Raw genomic sequence first — 20,995 nt, forward strand, 5'->3', positions numbered from 1 at the left:
GAAGATATTGACAAGATAGTTGTAGAGCAAGGACATATCAAAAATAGAAATAATTTGGTAGGCTTTAGCATATAGATTTTGAAGACATCTGGATGAGATTGCCCAATGTATTAGTTTCCTGTGGCTGCTGTAACAAATTACCACAAACTTGGTCGCTTAAAACAATAGAAATTTATTCTCTCATAGTTCTGGAGGCCAGAAGTCTGACATCAGTATCACTAAGCTGAAATCAAGATGTTGGTGGCCTGAGACAAATTGAGGCACTATTTAAGAGGATTTGCTGATATATAGGATTACTAGCAATGGACCATGTTAAAAAGTGTGTCTAATAAACTCTATCCAATACTTAAAAAGCCCAGTGGCGTGATTTCTTTCCGTCACTCCAATTCAGAACAAGACTCAGGACTAACACACAAAATGGTCATTCAGAACTGCTGGGAGGATCTACAACTTCAATGGAATTAAAAGACAAGATCCAAAAAAAAGGAAAGGAACACAGCTGAATTCATCAAGTTAGCTGGGAGATGTGGGCAAGAAAGAAGGCTTCAGGAATGTAGGCTGTGGCCACCGTCTGTTAACTTCACCGCTCCATCAAATATGTGCTTTATTTCTGATAGATGAGTACAGATTGCTCAGTATTTCTTAGTGATAATGAGCATGAAGGGGCTGCAGATGACCTCATCTGGCTCCCTCAGTTACTGATGTGAAAACTAGGGTCCTATGGAAATAGTTTTTTCCAATATCTGAATGCCTTTTAGGTAGCAACTTCACATCTTAGTGAACAGAACCCAGAATTCCTGCCTCACTTTTTATTTTCCTAAACCTCTGAGACCATTTGGACAATGCAGAGAAAAGAAAGAAATCTTTAGAAAACTTCAGCAGAAAGAGTCTGCTGGCAATATCTGATCAGGACCCTCATGTGACTAGAAATGACCTTGAGCTGTCAAGGGAGTTTAGAGGCTGCCACCCCCAAAGTCAATCCAGCTGGGCTTTATGGAGACTAGGGGTGAGGTATGAGGTCTTCAAATTCCAACCAAGGTCAATGTATTGGGAGATTTTTGTTCCTGTTGTTGTTAGTTGCCATTGAGTTGATTCCAACTCATGGTGACCGCGTATGTGCAGAATGGAACTGCTCCATAGCAGGGCTTCCTTCTGGTTGGAACCCCTGCTGAGATTTGCATTTCTAACAAGTTCCCAGGTGATGCTAATGCTGCAGGTTAGGGACAAATTAGAGCAGTGGTTCTCAAAGTTTATTAGACATAAGAATCACCTGGAGATCTTGTTAAAATGAGATTCTGATTCAGTATATCTGGGGTGGAAAAGAAAACTCTCAGCAGGGGTTAGAACTGGTTTGAACCTCTGCTACAAAGGGCTTTCAAGCCTGTGACCACTCAGAAGCAGATAGCCAGACCTGTCTTCTGAGGCTTCTCTGGGTGAGTTTGAACTGCCAACCTTTCAGCTAGTAGTTGAGTGCTTAACCATTTGTGCCACCCAGGGACTCTTGTTGGCTGTTGTTCTTGTTAGGTGCCATTGAGTCAATTTTGACTCATAGCCACCCACGTGACAGTAGACTATAATCTTTACGGGAGCAGATCGCTAGGTCTTTCTCCTGTGTAGCTGCTGGGTGGGTTGGAACCACCAATCTTTTGGTTAGCAGCTGAGTGCTTAGACATTGCACCACTAGGGCTCCTTTTGTTGGCTAGGACTTGTTAATTTTGGTCTCAGGCTCGTCCCTTCCCATTTCTGACCCTCAGTTTCCTTATTTGTAAAATACAGATTAAATGCTCCTAACATTGTAATTCTCAAAAATGTGAGAATTAGCAAAATCACTTAACAGCATAATTATCTTGGAGAGTGAAAGATGAGAAGTAAAAGAATTAGACTGAGTAAATGTTTTTAACTAATTAAATTAATGGCAAAGTTTTTTTTTAAACCATCTATTCCAGTGTTTTCATTTCAAAACTTTGTGATCAAGTGCATGCTTCTGAAGAGAAAATTATTTTAGGTCATTTTTTAAATACTTTTAAATAGAATGCATACTGCAGTTAAATTACATCGATATTTTCTTATACATATCATACACCTGGAAAACTAGTTAACAAAATGAAAAACTCAGTGTTTTTGTTTCACTTAGTATTCACAAGTAGTATTTATTAAGTAGTTTATTATGTGATTTCTGTGAAAATACATTGTAGAAGATTTTCTTTCAAATAAACATATAAAAAGATAGAAAACACCATTAAGATTGTCACTGGTATACAATCCAAAACTAAAAATTTTAAACAGACTAATCATTTTACATGGGAAAAAGCTATGAAAAGAGATTATTGTACTGCTTGGTCTGCACTGATTGCTCATTATACTTTTCCTAGAAGAAAATGGTAAATAAGATATAAGGCTCTGAGAGCAAAACTCACAAAATATAAAAATATGAATGTCTTAGAATTCCATTTAATGAAACTTATATTTGATTAGCTAGCTTTTTTAATTACAATTTCAAGTCTTACAGATAAATTCCATTTTTTCCAACACAAACATGCATATATCCTTATTATACAAAAGGGAAGAAAACAAAGGATTAGATTTTAAGCAGTTGAGGTTTTTACTTGTTGAGCTTAGTGGTGAACATTTTTTTCCTTTCCTTCACAGTCTGGCATTCATCTGAGTCATTAACTTATCCAATTTGATTGCTAGGGCCATGTTACCTTTAATCTTCAGTTTTCCTGACATGAATGCCATTGTTGGTTTTAGTTTCCCTAAAGCAAGAAAATGAGAGAGAGAAAAGCATCAATTAGTGCCCTTAGGAATGTATTGCTTCAAGAACACGCATCATAAAAAGATTTCTTTGAGTTCTATACACCTAGGAAGCACAGAAATTTCTATTACAGCATTTCATATCAGTATCTTGGGAATCCCAATTCCTACAGTTAGGTGTCAACAATATCCTATAAGAGATAATGTAAAAACAACAATCAACAAAAGATTATAGCAATAAGCTGAAGATCTAACATTTATATATTTAGTCACAGTACACTAAAGGATACATAGTCCTTAAATGAATTGTGATAAACAAATACTATCTATTTTAGTTAATTTTCCAATTTATTATAGTTCATTAAACTTTTAATACTTCAAGTTTCAATTAAAAAAAATCAAACAGTACAAGTGTGTACAACGTTCAAAAAAATGATCTTAGCATAGTCTATGGACACAAAAGTATGTGTTAGCATTCTTTTAACCACAGAAATACTAGGGTATAAAATGTAAGCACTAAAATAGATTTGTTGCTAATAACAATACAGTATATAATTATCGTAAGCTCCATAGAGGGAGAGAACTTTGTTTTTATTTGTTACTCTCATTTCCAGTGCTAGTACAATGTCTGTCAAGCAGTGGAATGAATGAGGAAGTTGAGGCTCAGCAAGGATTTTGAGACTTGTCCACAGTCACACAACTTGTATTTGGCAGCCCTGCAATTCAAAGCCAGGCCTGTATGACTCTCATTTATGATTTCTGACTCATATTATGATAATTTATAAACAGGTCATATCCCTTAGAAGGCAGAATACATGTTTGGCGCACTACTAAACACCTTTATGTTATTCAAAATAGTAGTTGCAGCAAAGCAATACAGGTTGGCTACAGTTCAAGTCCAACTCCTTCATTTTAATGAATAAATTGAGTTATACACTAGTTCAAGGAAATAGGATATTAAAACACCTAAACTTACAAATCATAGATTAAAGGATAACTCTAATTTACATGGAAGACACTAGAAAATCTTTATTCTTTGAAGGAACAGAACAGCCCGCAAAAAACTTACTAACACTGACATTTGGGTATCTGTCAGCTGAAAAACCGGTTCCATGCTCTGTCACTCTATAGTGAAGCCTGCCAGTCCACAAGCCCCACTCATGCATACAGAGCTTCCAATCAGCTTTATAGTGCTTTGTCCATAAAGAAGAATTGAAGTCAAATGGGGACAAAAACAGATCAAAGGAACTTAGAGGGAAGAGAGAAAATGCAGGAGCATAAGAAAAGTAAAAGTAAGTAAATTAAGAACCAATAAAAAAATCCCATAACTCATGTCCTCAGACATAAGAGAGATATTGCAGCCATGTATCAAAAACAGAATGCTGGAGGAGGAAGGGGTAAGAGGAAGAGTATGGGGTGGGGGGGAGATAGGGATGAAAAGGGGAAAGGAGAGGGAGCTGAAGAAGGGGAAGTGGGAGTAGAATGAGGAGGAGGAAGTGAGGAGTAAGAGGAGATGAAGAAGAAAGAAGAACCAGAAAACAAAGGTGAGCTCCTGGGAATTAAAATTTTGATAGGTAATATGAAAATGCAATAGAATGGTAGTAAGAAGGTGAAGAAATCTCCTAGAAAGTCAGAGAAAAAATATGATTAAATCAGAGGATCAATTCGTTCCCCCTACAAAGTAAGAATGGAGAAAATTGAGAGAGAGAAGTATCAAAGAAATGGTGTAAAAATATTCCAAGAGTCCACCAAATACCCAGGGAAATGAAAGAAAAAGAGACCACCCCAGCCTGTATTATTGTGAAATTTCAGAACACTACAGTGAAAGGGATGATTCTGATTCCAAAAGCTTTCAGAAAAAGGAGGGGTGGATGCAAAAGATTAAGAATAAGCATAGTATCAAATTCTCAATGGTAAACTTAGAAGATGGAGTAATGGCTTCAAAAATTTTGAGGGAAATGAATTTCAACCTAGAAATCTCCACTCAGCCAATCAATCAATCTTGTGTTTTGGTAAAATAAAAGTTGTTTCAGACACACAAAAAATTACCTCTTATGTATCCTTTCTCAGGAAGCTGTTGGAGAATGTATGTTGCTAAAATGAGGACATAAACCAAAAAGAAGACACAACATCCAGAAAAGAGGAGATTCAACACAAGAAAGAGTTAAAGGAATTCCTAGGACAACCCCTGTATAACAGGCTTAATGAGCTACCATTTAGATTTAACAAGATGACGCAGAGGGCTCTAGGAAAAAGAATGAATTGATTATCTGACACATTCGGAAAAAGTAGAAAATTGTATCAAGAGGTTGTGGGAAGAGATAGGAAGACTTTGCTTAGTTTCTTTGTACCTATCCTAATGGAGCGTGGGAGTAAAGAAGAAAAAGAGGAGGAAGAAGAGGACATGAAGAAGAAGAGGGAGAAAGGAAAAGGGGGGGGATGGGAAGAAAAAGGAGAAAATATTTGCACATCATGTATCTGATAAAAAAAAAATGAATATATAAAGAACTTTTACAAGTCAATAAATATAAAAACGCAATTTAAAAATGGGCAAAGGATTTGAATAGATAGTTCACCAAATAAGATATGTAAGTAGCTATTAACCACATAAAAAGATACTCAACATCATTAATTATTAGGAAAATCCAAATTAAATCCACAATGAGATACCACTACACACCCACTAGAATGGCTATAAAAAAGACAGTAGTAAGTGTTGGTGAGGATATAAAGAAACTAGAGCAGCAAACAACTGGTAATTTCTTTAAAAGTTAAATATCAAAATGCCATATGACACAGCAATTCCACTCCTAGGAATCTACCCAAGAGAAATGAAAATATATGTTCCACACAAAGACATGTTTGAGAATATTCATAGCAACATTGTCCATAATAACCCAAACTTGAAATAATTCACATGTCCATCAGGTGGTGAGTAGATAAACAATATGTAGTATATCTATCCAATGTAATACTATTTCACAATAAAAAGGAACTGAACTACTGATACATGTTACAGCATGGATGAATCTCAAAAGCCTTCTAAGTAAAAGCAGCTAGACACAAAAGACTACCTACTGTTGGATTCTATTTATTTGAATTGTCCAGAAAAGACAAATCTATAGAGACAGAAAGCAGATTACTGGTTGACTGGCTTGGGAGTGGAAATGAGGAGTGATGATAAAGAGACATGAAGGAGTTTTCTGTGGTGATGGAACTGTTCTAAAACTGAATTGTAATGACGGTTGTACAAGTGTATAAATTTACTAAAAATTATGTACACTTACAATGGGCAAATTTTATTGTATAATTACACCTAGGCAATACTGTGAGAGGTCCCAAGTTCATATCCCGGATGAGCCCTAACTTTGGAAAACCTAGTGGCATAGTGATTAAGAGTTCAGCTGCTAACCAAAAGTTCGGCAGTCTGAATCCACCAGGCGCTCCTTGGAAATCCCATGGGGCAGTTATACCCTGTCCTATAGTGTCAGAATCGACTCGATGGCAATGGATTTAGTTTGGTTTTAACACTGTCTAAAAATTGACTATTCTTTAAAAACAGCTATTAAGCACAATGTACTACAGATACTCCTCTGCCCCATATATCAATCAGATAAAGCAATCTTGTACAGTTTATTTCTATCATACTGCTTTACCAGGCAGTGGCCTCTACTGGCCAAAAGAAGAGATTTTGATTATTTGATCAATTAATTACCTTAAGTTGTTATGTTTATAACATATTGACTATACAAATTAGGCCATATAAATGGTTATGGTTTCTTAAAAGAGAATGCTTAGGATATAAGGGAAAATGGAATAAAGGGTAAGAATGAAAGGACATAAGCGGCAGCAAACTTACTTGCTCCCAATCTAAACCTTTGCTATAAAATTGATCTCATAAAAATAGTTAATGTTTAAAAAAAAAAATTACTGAATACCTGACTGATCTCCCCCAGTCAATCCAGGGGCACATTCATAGAAAGAAATAGGAAGCCCACTATTCCAAGTTTATACTACAGAAATAAAATGGAAGTTTAAAAAGTCACTTGATTCTTTCATCTTTGGAGGGCAGAATAGTGTACTGATTAAGAACGTGAGCTTTAGAGTTAGCTTGGATTCAAATCCTGGCTCCAACATTTGCTCAATCACTATGTAACCTTGGGTTTATTGTTTAATCCAACAAAGCCTCAGTCTCCATTTCTGTAAAATGAAGGAAATATTTTATTGCAAAGGATTGTTGGGAAGATTGCTTACCCCATAGTGATCATACAATAAACGTTAGCTATAATTATTATTTTAATTTAAAAGCTGGTAAAAAATTTTTTGAACACTTTATTGTTGTTTAGGCAAAAATTTACATAGCAAATTAATTTCCCATTCAACAACTGATACACAGCTTGTTTCATGACATTGGTTGCAAACCCCTGAATGTTGTCAGCACTCCCTCCCTTCCTCCCTGGGTTCCCCGTGTCCAGTCATCCAGCTTTCCTGCCCCAACCTTCCTTCTGAACATTGGTTTTGGGCAAATGTTGTGTTTCAGTCTCATTTAGTTGATTATTCTGAGATATACATTCCTCACTGGTGTTATTGTTCATTTTATAGGCCTGTCTATTGTATGGCTATCATGTGATCTCTGGAGTGATTTCTGTACCAAGTTTGAAGGACAATAAATGTTTAAGTGCTCTTTAAGTTCAACAAATTATATAAGATTCAAATTCACCAGATATTTATTGAGCATCTACTATGTCCAAAGCACTGTGTTTAAGCACTATGGAGAAATAGTTGTTGAAACACTAAATACACATTAAACAAAACTATTAAAAATAATTGAAGAGATATGTATTCATTAACATGGAAAGATGTTAAAATGTGTTAAGTGAAAAAGGTTACCAAAAGTATTAATAGTATGATCCTATTATAAGTACAAATATATACTTATATACATTTACCAAAAAAGTATATAAGCATTTACTAAAAAAGTATATAAAGTACTAAACTAAAACTAACTGAGCGCAACATTTCATTGGTAGGATCCCACTGCCATCAAGTCAATTCTGACTCATACGGACACTACAGGACAGGGTAGAGCTGCCCCATAGGGTTTCCAAGGCTGTAATCTTTACTGAAGCAAACTGCAGCATCTTTCTCCCATGGAGCAGCTGATAGGTTCGAATTGCCAACCTTTGGTTAGCAACTGAGTGCTTAAACACTGCACCATCAGGGCTCCTTCAGTGGTAGGATAAAGAATAATTTTATTTATTTTTCATAAGTGTATATTCTAATTTTTGTACAATGAACATTTAACACTCGTATAATAAAAAAGGGAAAGTTGAAGAAAATTTGACTATTAGTACACGATATGCAGATTACGTCAGACAGTACGTAATCCATTAGCATCCTGTATTAGAATTGAAAAGCAAGATTAACAGGGCACAAAGAGAATACACTGTGATCTTCAATTTATAAAGATTAAAACAAAAAAGAATAATAATATAACTCATTACGTGAAAGATTTTTATATTAAAATGTTTTAGTTTAAAAGTAGTCAGTGCTGCTTCTAATAAATACATGTATTAATTAACTCACCATTTGAGTAGTGTTCTAAGAGTGAAAATAAGAGAAAATACCCTTAAAATATTTTTTCTGGGACAAGTAGAGGTCCATGGGCAGAATAGAGAATCATGTAAAAGGTTCTCTGGTTTAGGGATTCCACAGAAATCAAAGTCACTGGACCATAGTGTGCCTGGTGGCACAGTGGTTAAATCGATCAACTGCTAACTGAAAGGTCAGCAGTTCGAAACCAACAGTGTCTCCATGGGAGAAAGATGCAGCATTCTGCTTCCGTAGAGATTTATAGCCTTGGAAACCCTATGGAGTGGCTATGAGTCAGAACTGACTTCTTGAGGGCAGTGGGCTTGGGCCATGGTAAAGGCAGAGCTTTAAACTGGTTTGTTCTGGTTCAAACCCATGCTGAGAATTTGCATCGTTGTTGTTGTTGTTAGGTGCCACTGAGTTGGTTCTGACTCACAATGAACTTATGTACAACAGAACAAAACACTGCCTGGTCCTGCGCCATCCTCACAATCACTGTTACGCTTGAGCTTATTGTTGCAGCCACTGTTGGCAATCCACCTCGCTGAGGGTCTTCCTCTTTTTCGCTGAGCCTCTACTTTACCAAGCATGATGTCCTTCTCCAGGGACTGATCTCTCCTGAAAATATGTCCAAAGTATACGAGAAATAGTCTCGACATCCTTGCTTCTAAGGAACATTCTGGTTGTACTTCTTCTAAGACAGATTTGTTCATTCTTTTGGCAGTCCATGGTATGTATATTCAATATTCTTCGCCAACACCTCGATTCAAAGGCGTCAATTCTTCTTCAGTCTTCCTTATTCGTCATCCAGCTTTCATATGATTATAAGGCAACTGAAAACACCATGGCTTGGGTCAGGCACACCTTAGTATTCAAGGTGACATCTTTGCTTTTCAACACTTTAAAGAGGTCTTTTGCAGCAGATTTGCCCAACACAGTGCGTTGTTTGATTTCTTGACTGCTGCTTCCATGGGGGTTGACTGTGGATCCAAGTAAAATGAAATCCTTGACAACTTCAATCTTTTATCCATTAATTATGATGTTGCTTATTGGTCCAGTTGCGAGGATTTTTGTTTTCTTTATGGTGAGGTGTAAGCCATACCGAAGGCTGTGGTCTTTGATCTTCATCAGTAACTGCTTCAAGTGTTCTTCACTTTCAGCAAGCAAGGCTGTGTCATCTGCATAACGCAGGTTGTTAAGTCTTCCTCCAATCCTGATGCCGCGTTCTTCTTCATATAGTCCAGGTTCTTGGAATATTTGCCCAGCACACAGATTGAATAAGTATGGTAATAATTAATAAATAACACCTGAGATACACTGATTCAGAATCTACATTTTAACAAGATTCTCAGGTGATTCTTATGTATAACAGATTTTTTTTTTTTTTTTGAGAACCATTCCTCTACTAGTGGTTCTCAGAAATGGCCCCTAAGCAGCAGCATTAGCATCACCTGGAAGCTTGTTAGAAATGCAAATTCTCTGCAGGGGTTCAAACCAGAATGAACTGATTCAAATCCCTGGGTAGACGGTTGGTATCTTCTATCAGCACAGCTGGCAAGATTGAGGAATGATCTTAACAGCGGCATCACTAGGGGAGTAAGGGAGGTACAGACCATACCAGGTGACATTGTCAGAAGGGGTGACACCAAAATGACTGTCTATAAAATTTTTGTGCTGTATTTCAGCAGAAATTTATTATTTTTATAAAAATATCTCTATAGTTAAACAACAGAAAAATTTTTCATAAGCCCAGCTTACATGTATCAATATACTTACAAGGTTAAAAGTCTATGCTAATTTACTTTGTGAACTTTCTAATGTGCTTTGGTTAGAGTTGTCATTATTATCCAATTACATGATGCTTCGAATCATGTGGTTTCGTCTGCACGTGCTATAAGAATGTGCTGTTGTTTTCATTGCTGCCAGTGTTTTGATAGTTGCCAATTTTGTCAAATTTTCTGGTGTTTTAGCTACAATACTGTGGCAATTAGTAACACCAACCCTAGTGATGCCACGGGACCATAATCTCAATAAAGGAGCTGCAGCTCACTTCGGCACCTCTGGTGATGAAGGTCTTATTGAAAATATGATCTCTTAGTCCAGTTAGTAAAATGAAGCCTACCTACGAGTCCTTTTGAATTATCCCTCTGTTCCCAACATTTTCTTATTGGCTTCTCAGTAACACAAAATGGAAAATCTGACATCTATTCCCTGTTTGCTGGATGAGTAGAAGGGGCAGTAAAGGCAACAGTCAGAACAGCCTTCACAAGACTACAAGCTCTTCAATATCAAGGGCTGCTAAGATGCCACTGCTACATTAATGAGCCTTGATTATTTGGAAAGGGATAAAGCAAAAGGTCAGATCTAAATTTTCTTTAAATATGTAAACTAATAAAATTGAAAACTCACCAGAAAACATTTTTACAAAATCTTCAGTAGACATACTCATCACCACATCTGCCCTGTCAAGGGGCTCTCCACGTCCGACATTCCCACCCTTGCTTTTAAGATCAAGAAACCATGTTCCACCATCGTCACCTACACAGAAGATAAATATATAGAAATAAATACCAAAGAAGCTCTGTTATATTTTTTTTATTGATGTGCTTTAATTTAAAGTTTACAATTCAAGTTAGTCTCTCATACAAAAACTTACATATACATTGTTTTCTGACCCTAGTTGCACTTCCTATACTGTGACAGCACTCTCTTCCTTTCCATCCTGGATTTTCCATGTCCATTCAACCAGCTCCTGACCCTCTCTGCCTTCTCATCTCACCTCTGGACAGGAGCTGCCCATTTAGTCTCATGTATCTACTTGAGTTAAGAAGCACACTCTTCACGAGTATCATTTTATGTCCCACAATCCAGTCTAATCTTTGTCTGTAGAGTTGGCCTCAGGAATGGTTTCAGTCCTGGGCTAACAGAGAGTTCAGGGGCCATGCCTTCCAGGGTCCCTCCAGTCTCAATTAAACCATTAAGTCTGGTCTTTTTACTAGAATTTGAGTTCTGCACCCCACCTTTCTCCTGCTCTGTCAGGGACTCTCTGTTGTATTCCCTATTCCCTGTCAGGGCGGTCACTGTGGTAGCCAGGCACCATCTAGTTCTTCTGGTCTCAGGCTAATGCAGTCTCTGGTTTATGTGGCCCTTTCTGTTTCTTGGGCTAATACTTTCCTTGTGTCCATGGTGCTCTTCATTCTCCTTTACTCCAGGTGGGTTGGGACCAATTGATGCATCCTAGATGGCCACTCACTACCTTTTAAGACCCCAGATGCCACTCACCAAGGTGGGACGCAGAACATTTTCTTAAAAAACTTTGTTATGCCAATTGACCCAGATGTCCCCTGAAACCATGGTCCCCAGACACCCAACCCTGCTACTCTGTCCCTTGAAGTATTTGGTTTTACTCAGAAAACGTCTTAGCTTTGGTTTAGTCCAGTTGTGCTGACTTCCCCTGTAGTGTGTGCTGTCCTTCCCTTCACCTAAGATAATTCTTGTCTACTTCCTAGTTAGTGAATACCCTTCTCCCTCCCTCCCCACCCTCATAACCATCAAACAGTGTTGTCTTCTGTGCTTAAACCTTTTCTTATGGTCTTATAATAGTGGTCTTATACAATATTTGTCCTTATGCGACTGACTAAGTTCACTCAGCATAATACCTTAGCCTCGTTCTTCTTAAACTTAATAATTAGCATAACCTTACATAATGCTGTTTCCCAAGTTAAAATCCTCAGGCTTCTAGCAATCAAATTCAGAAAATACTTATTAAGTACTTATTATGTGCGAAGCACTACACTGGGCTCTGAAGACTCTGGAATAAACAAGAAAGACATGGTTCTGCTTACAAAAGAAGAGGAGAAGGATGTGCAAGGCATCTTAATAAAGGGTCAGCAAAGTTCCAATGAAGCTGAGATTTAAAAAATAAGAATTAGCTAGATGAACAGGTAAGCTGGGAAAATATTTCAGGCAATGGGAATGAGATATGCAAAAAACCAGAATCAAGAGTGCAGCATGTTTGAGGAACTGAAGATAGTATAGGAGGACTAGGATGTAAAAAAAAGTGGACAGTGCCATTAGGTGAGCCAGTAGAGGTGGTCAAGGCCCAGAGCACAGTAAACTATGTAACGGGATTCTGTTATGGAAGGAGAATGCCCTAATAAAATTTGTATTTTAAACACATCACTCTAACTGTAGTGTAGATAATATACTGAGGGAGGGATCAAGAGAATGCGGAAGGCTACCTAAGAGGGTGGTGGAGTAGTCCAGCAGCTTGAGGATGCATGTCTGGATCAGGATCGTGGCAGGGGGGATGGAGAAAAGTGAACGTATATGAGAGATAATTTCCAAGTAGAACGACAAGACTAGGTAACTGATTGAATAAGAAAAGGAAACAGTGGGGGAGGGTGTATAAGAATGATTTGCTAGCATGTAGCTGTGAATCTGGGTCAACACCGGTGTGTTTTTTACTGAGAGAAGACTACTGACGAAGAGCATTTCCAGAAGGAAACAGTGGTCAACAGTGTAAAATGCTGCAAAGTGGTCACAAGGTAGAGATGACAAATGACCACTGGTGACATGGAAGTTACTGAAGACCTTGGTGAAAGCAAATTCAATGGAATGGAGAAAAACATCAGAGCAGTGTGTGTTGGGGAGAGTGAGTTGCAGATGAAAATGTTTGGTTCTGAAAGGGATATGAAAGATGTTGTTTTTTGTGTTTTGTTTTAAAGACAGAAGAGAACTGAAAATGTTAAAACACCATTGGAAAGGAGGCTGCAGAATGAATAGGTTGAAGAGAAGGCATAATTAACAGAATGAATCCCTGAGAAGGCTAGAGGAAATGGGAGCTAGAACTTTGCTCCTCTAAATGTGATTATAGACTGCAGCACTAGCTCCACCTGACGGAAAGGCAGACTCTCAGGCCCCACCCAGACTTACTAAATTGGACCCTGCCTTTTAGCAAGATCCCAGGAATCAGTATCAACATTAAAGCTTGAGAGGCACTGATCTAGAGCTGAGCTCCAATGTAATGGGAGGGGAGGTGGAGAGGACGGCACCTATAAAGTTGATTTGGTATCTGACAGCAGGAAGCTGAAGCAATTTCTGTTTGAAGGCTTCTATTATCTTTTAAAGAGGAAGTGGAATTATCTGCCGACACTGGCAGAGAAACAGTGAAGGGACAGATGGGAGATCCGAGGAACACTGAAAAGGTTTAAATAGTCATTGTGAAAAATGGAGCAGTAAGCTGACCACAAAAACACGGAATTCTGAGGTGCTGCTCAGAGCCCAGTTGAAGAGGAGCAATGATGAATTTCTACTGGTACAGATGCACCAGGCAGTGTGATTTTTGTTTTCATCCAGCAGGATTTAGCAGCCTGGATCCAACTGTGGGGCAGCCAGACAGTTTTGATTCATCAGGACTAGGGTTTTGGCAGGTGATGACATAAGTACAGACGGTTCGGGGAGTTTAGGAGACAAGCAAGAAAAGGATTAAGGCAATGGACCATGGATTCTATGCAGCATAGAAAATGAAGCAAAAACAAGAAGTCACTGATGGATTGAGATGAAGCAGAGGAGTGGAAGGACAGAAGTCCTGGTAAGTTAAAAGTCTGCAAATAATGAGACTAACTGAGGTCGTTAGTTCACGTATATTATTAACATGTGTTAATCTTATATTGGGAAGAAAACTATTGAGAGGTTTCAAAAAGCTGATGCCATTCAGACTGAACTGAGTAATCTCAAGGATAAAAATGGCAAGGTATCCATGGTTGAAGATAAATCACTGCATTACACTGTTACGACCCATAAAAAAAAAAACCTTTTGCTGTCAAGTCGATTCCAACTCATAGTGACCCTATAGGACAGAGTAGAACTGCCCCATATGGTTTCTAAGGAGCAGCTGGTGGATTCGAACTGCTGAATTTTTGGTTGGCAGCCGAATTCTTAACCACCACACCACCAGGTTTTCCATATGCCCTTCTAAATTTTCTCTGAGTTCCGTATGCCAAGGAGTTATTTAACACTGGCAGTATATGGAATGAAATTTTAATTTACCTGTATTAATATGCACCGATCTTAACTTTAAAATACAAATAAATATTTTCTATTCTTGAATGTATACTTTCTAGGGTAAGTTTCCTGGATACAGCCAACTATCCAGGTGATTACTACTGGAGGTTGATTTTCTTCCAAAGGTAATATCCTATTTTGATTCACGAAAACCCCAGATTACCAGACATAATCCTTACCTGAGAGATCAAACTGATAGACTGCTTGAGTAGCTTTAACAACGTCCTCACTGAGAGTCTCCTTGACAATTCTAAATGTTTCTTCCACAGGTCTAGAACCTGCTTTTGGTTGTGGCACCTGCTTCCCTTCTTTAAATGCTGGAGCAGCATCTGTAAAATATTATTTCAGTAGCTATCCTTAAAGTCTTGGCCATGTGAGGCCACACACAGACTTAACTAGCAGGACAAACTTGCTACTGATTAGATCTGTGTTTGACCAAAATGACCTTAAGTACATTACGTGGCATCTGAAGTATATATCGAGCTGATGGAATAACAATCAAAAACATCAGTTATAACTGTAAGTGTAAATGGTTTATACTCTCCATGTAAAAGGCTGATTCTTAGACTGGGTTAAAAAAAGACACAAAAACAAACTACTAACCTATACACTATTTATAATAAACAAAATTAAAGTATTGGAATTTTGGGGGTGATAATTAATCACTCCTTTGTCATCCCCTCTGAATTCTAAAACCAAATGAAAAACAAGACACTGGAGCCAAAAAGATGGGGATCAAATATCAACCGTGTAATTAATGAAGCTCAGTTGGAGATTGTATTGAATCAAGGACCTTAAGTGAACTTCCTAATAACTTTACCTCTAAATTACATTTATTCACCTAGTCCCTTCAACCCTGGATTGAACCTGCCTTCTCCCATCAAAAGGCAGAAATGCCTCTGTAAATAGAGGTCATATGAAAACTAAGGAAACTTGCTCAGAAAAAAAAAAAAAAAATGCTCGGAAAGGTCTGAACTACACAAGCTCAGTTTTTCATGTCTCCCCGTATCAGTTAATCAGATTGGTCCCTCCATCTGGATAAAGAGGGAGGTCAGAATATTAGTCTGAACAAGACCTCCCCTGGCTTTGAACATGAGGCCAGGGGAATGGAGGTCACCTGCAACATTTTCTTAATTGCGTTCACTTAACCCATCAGCCTTAACAAATCAGCACATGATCACCCAGGGGAGAAGATCAACCCGTAGGACTGTTCTGCTCCCATATCATGAAGCTGCTCCCCCAGTACCAACCTCTGCTTTTTTATTTATCATCCTGGAATCACTAGAGGGCAGTTTAGCCGTTGCCCCCAGAAACAGATGAGACCAGTTCATTAATTAAATTAACTACAAGGCCAGCCTGTACTCTAAATTGAAAATTAGCTCCCCTTTTCTCAATGCAAATTATACCCAGCCATCTTGTCCAATATAACTCACCAAAAGTTATTCAATGAATCTAATTGGCAGCATAGAGACACCTCATAGTAAAAAGCCAGCAATATAAAAGTATCCCAAATTTGTTAAATATAAATTGCCTTCCATTATGTTTCCAGGGATAAAAATAATAAAATCCTTCTTCTCATAAGTTAAAATCCAAACAGATATTAAAGATGAAACCCTTAAGATCCAAGGGGCAAAAAAGAGAGATTTTTTTTTTTTGTCAGTTTTATTACTGTTTTTAAATCCACCATAGACAGTGCACCCGTTATTGCCTGCACCCAGGAAAACCACTCCTATTGCCTCATCCTTGGTATGGCACTATTTTGCATTGAAGTATAACACATGGAAACAGTGATCGTAAGTGTAAATAAATTATTAGAAAATGAACACATTGTGTCAACACCACCTAGGTCAAGAAGTAGGACGTTACAGGTACCTAGAAGCCCACTTCATGCCCTCTCCTAAATGCTTCCCTCTCCTTACTCCCTGAAGATAACTTTATCCTGACATCTAATACCATGCATTGGTTTTGCCTCATTTTTACTTTCATATAAATGGAATCAATCATATAGTTTCTAATCTTTCATGCCTACTAATCCTTCACAACCTCTTCCAAAAAGTAGAAGAGAAAGGAACATCTCTCAACTCATTCTGTGAGGGCAGTATTACTCTAATACCAACACTACATGAAGACATGACAAGATAATATGAATACAGATGTAAAAATGCTCAACAAAATACTGTAAACAGAATCCAGCAGCGTATAAAATGGATTATACATCATGACCAAGTGGGAATTACCCCAGGAGTGCAAGGCTAGTTTAACATATAAAAATCAATTGATGTAATACACCACAGTAACACAATAAAGGACAAGAACTACATAATCATCTTAATAGATGTACAAAAGACATTTGACAAAATCCAACACCATTTCATGAGTAAAAACACTCAACAAACTAAGAATCGAAAGGAACTTCCTCAATCTGATAAAGAGTATCTACAAAAAAACCACAGCTAGAATTGTACTTAATACTGAAAGACAGAAAGCTTTCCCTCTAAAATCAGGAACAAGGCAAGGATATCTGTTATTGCCACTTCTATTCAACATGTACTGGCAGTTCTATTAGGGCAACTGGGTCAGAAAAAGAAATAAAAGGCATCCAGATTGGAAAGGAAGAAATAAAACTATAGCTATTCACAGGTAATATCAACTTGTATATTCTTTTATGTCTGGGTTTTCTTTGCTCAACTTGTCATTTTGATTCTTTTGTCTGTCGCTTCTTTTGATTTTCAACTAAAGAAGATTTTTTTAATAGTGATAAAATTTTATTATAACCAATTAATAATGTTAAATTCAAAACCATTAGAAATATAAGCAGGAATTGATAGAAACTCAAATGAAGCAGGAGACTTTAACACACCACTACTAACCTGGTTTTATTTATCAAGAAAACCAAACCAAACCAAACAAAATGAGATAAAACACATATGGGATTTTAATAAAATGTATTAATTTTTCATCAATTATTTATTGTCTGTTATGTACTCAAGAACGGAATTATGCTGAACAAAGTCTCTACCCAAAAGGGTTATACTCTAAAGGTGTAGACAGACAATATGCAAATACATACATGTTGTTGTTTTGTGCTCTCAAGTCAATTCCAACTCACAGCGATCCTATAGGACAGGGTATAACTGCCCAATAGGGTTTCCTAGGTTGTAATCTTTACAGGTGTAGACTGCCACATCTTTTTCCCACGGAGCAGCTGGTGGGTCGAACCACCAACCTTTTGGTTAGCAGCTGAATGTTTAACCACTGCATCACCAGGGCTCCTTAAATAGATACATACATAAAATTATGTCAAGAAGTAGGTGTTAATAATTCTGGAAAAGAATTTGGTACCAGGAGACTTAAAAAATGTCTTTCCCTTTGCCTAATCACTCACTTTCAGTAATCTACTTTAAGGAAGTCATATAAGGGCAAAAACTCATGCAGTAATATTTCTAATGGAGTATCTGGATAGTGCAAATGGTTATCATTTGGCTAGTAACTGAAAGGTTGGCAGTTCGAATCCACCAAGAGTGCCTCAAAAGAATGGTCTGGCGATCTACTTCAGAAAAATTAGCCATTGAAAACTCTATGGAGTACAGTTCTACTCTGATGCATACAGGGTCACCATGGTCAGAATCTACTCCACAGCAACTGTTTGTTTTTTAATATTTACAATAAGCAACAATTACAAACCACTAAAAGGTTACTACATTCATGTAATATAATACTAACTTGCCATTTCAAAAAATTGTTTTTAAAGGCATGAAAAATATTAACAATATAATGTTAAGCCAAAAAGGTGACATTAAAAAAAAGGCAGCACATATAATTAAATATAATCTAATCTAATCTGGTAAAAATACATATTTTGGGGTATGCATTTTAAATTATACTTGCAGAGGAAAAAATGACTAGAAGGAAATAAACCAAAATACATACCCTGTTTAGATTTGGATGGTGGATTATAGGTGATTTTTAAATTTTTCTTTTTTTTTTTTACTTATCAAATATTCTGTCATAAACATGTTTTATTTTTATAATTTTAATTTTTGCTTAAAAAAAATACCAGAGAGGATACCTCCTGGTAATAAAGCAGTGCAAAGAGAGGGAGAGATTTTAAAAACAAAATAAAACCATTTGAAAACTTAGAACTCTACTTTTAAAACAACTGTATCAAAAAGAAATCCCAATTACAATTACAGACTAATTTAAAGTGATATCAAGATTAAGTAAAGTGTATCACAGAATCTATTGGATGTAGCCAAGGCTATAGTCAGGGATAAACAAATAGTCAGAAATTATTTCATTATTTTAAAATGAATAAAATTAAACTACTAACTCAACAAGAAAAGGAACAACAACAAAATACAACCTCAAAGAAAGCATAAAGAAGAAAATAATAAAGCAAAAATCACAAACTAATGAATCACATTTCAACAAATAAATGGCCAGGGAAAGACAAAGAGGACTAAGAATGAGAATGAGAACCAAAGGCGGGGAGAGAGACAGATAAAGGACCTTACTTGGAAACTGTTTCAAACACACTGTTAAAATAATAATATATTGACTCAGGAACTCCATTCCTAGGTTATACCCAAGAGAAAACATATGAAAACCTATGTCCACACAAAAACTTGTACATGAATGTTCATAGCAGCATTATTCATAGTAGCCAAAAGGTGAAAACAACCCAAATGTCCATCAACTAATGAATGGATAAATAACATGTAGGATATCCATACAATGGAATATTATTCAGATATAAAAAGGAATGAAGTACTGATACATAATACAACATGGATGAACCTTGAAAACATTATGCTAAGTGAAAGAAGCCAATCACAAATGACAGTATATGATTCCAACTATATGAACATTGAGAATAAGCAAATACAGAGGAATAGAAAGTAGATTAGTGGTTGTCTAGGGCTGAGGGGCGGAGAGAGGATGGAGACAGAGTAATAAACAAGATTACAGGGTTTCTTTCCGAGGGGATGAAAATGTACTATAATTCAGTGTGGTGATGATGGCTCCACGACTATGAATATAGTAAAATCCATCAAATTGTACAATTTATATTGGTGAACTGTTTGGTATGTAATCTTACTTCAATAAGGCTGTTCCATAAAAATTAATGAATCAGATGTTTGCACAACTCTGAGAATATACGAAATATCACTAAACTGTACATTTTAAGTTTTTTGGTATTTGTAAACTATATCTCAATAAAGCTATTAAAAATAATGAATGACTTCTGGCAAATGGCACTCTAGGCAGAAGCACCATGCCGTCCCTCCACAGCAAAGATCCAAAAAACTAAGCCAAACAGAGAAAACAGCAATCCTGAAACCCTAAAACATCAAATGAAGAGATAAAGAACTCAGCCAAGCACTAAATGGAGTGAGAAAACTGACAGAGAATGGAGAGCGAGCGAGGAGAGATTCATGCAGAGGTCCCCTATCAGCTAACGCAGCGCAGATCTGCCATCTTGGACTCCTATCAGAGACCAGCAAATAGGGGGTACGAGAAATCAGCTTTACGGAGCTTCCAGCAGGAGACAAAACAACTGGTAATTTGTGATATACGCTTTCCCACCCCCCACCCTTCTTCACCCCCACTCAGCGTCCTCTGTTTCCCGCAGCCACAGTCTCTTGGCCAGGAAGCACCGGCTGCTGGAATTCCACCTGCCCACACTGGCCGGCTCCCTGAGTGCCATTTGTTGGCTGCGGGTGTTGCTTTTTTCCGCTTCTTTTGATTTCTTCCTTACCTCTCACCACCTCCCCTCCTTTCGCTCAAATACCTGGCTCCGTGCACCATCTTTGCTTCTTCCTAAGGGGCTGTGGAGCTCCATTCGAGTGTGGAACTGCTTCCTGTTCTGGGCTGCCATGGCGGTGGGATCCCAGGGCTGTTGTTTCTTTATATTGAATTATTTCTTGTTTTTCTTTTCCTTTTCTCGAGTTGGGAGCCCGTTCTGGCTGGGCTATGCTACACGGCTTGGGACCTACCACCTCAGCTTGCGCAGACGTGCAGACGGATCCCTGAGAGCATTTCTTTTTTCGCGGTTTTTTGTTTTGTTTTTTTTTTTCTGTTTTTTGGGGGGCTTTTCTTGTTTTTTTTTTTTTTTAATTTGTTTTCTTTTCTTTTCCCTTTTTGTCTTTCTTCATTACTCAGTTTCTCATCTCTCTATACCTTCTTCTCTTCCTGTTCCCTGAATACCTGGCACTGAATGCCTCTATGCCTTCTAGCCAGGCTCTACTGCAACACCTGGGAACAACCTCCCCAGATCTTGTAGCAGCACCGGTGGGATCCCTGGGAGCTTTGCTGTTCTTTTTTCTTTCTAATTTTTCTCTATTCATTTTTTTCTTTTCTTTTTTTTTTCTTCCCCTTCTTGTTTTTCTCCATTTCATAGTCTCTCATCTCTTCACTCCAAGGGCAAGCTCCCCTAGCACTCCTTTTTGTTTGTTTCTATGTTTTTGGCTCCTGTTCCTCTCTCCTCTCTCCCATATCCATCTTAGCTCCACACATAACAAGCTCCCCTCTCCATCCTGCCCACCTGCACCGTGTGCTTAACATCACACCACCAAGCAGCACA

The 20,995-nt window shown here is 37.6% G+C and overlaps 1 protein-coding gene across 2 annotated transcripts in view; it reads right to left on the minus strand.

Annotated features, from left to right (window-relative positions):
- Positions 1–2,135: 2,135 nt before the first annotated feature.
- LOC101341306 (hydroxysteroid dehydrogenase-like protein 2) overlaps positions 2,136–20,995 on the minus strand; it is a 113,317-nt gene continuing 94,457 nt past the window's right edge. For both annotated transcript variants that reach the window (XM_023727385.1, XM_004372158.2), the window contains exons 9-11: positions 14,592–14,741; positions 10,756–10,884; positions 2,136–2,756 (exon numbers count right to left, since the gene is read on the minus strand). In XM_023727385.1, coding sequence (XP_023583153.1) covers positions 2,644–2,756; positions 10,756–10,884; positions 14,592–14,741 — 392 coding nt within the window. In that variant the 3' untranslated portion in view covers positions 2,136–2,643. The remainder of the gene's footprint in view (positions 2,757–10,755; positions 10,885–14,591; positions 14,742–20,995) is intronic.

Source organism: Trichechus manatus, unplaced genomic scaffold (assembly GCF_000243295.1).
Source record: "Trichechus manatus latirostris isolate Lorelei unplaced genomic scaffold, TriManLat1.0 scaffold00016, whole genome shotgun sequence".
In the NCBI taxonomy this organism is placed as follows: Eukaryota; Metazoa; Chordata; class Mammalia; order Sirenia; family Trichechidae; genus Trichechus; species Trichechus manatus.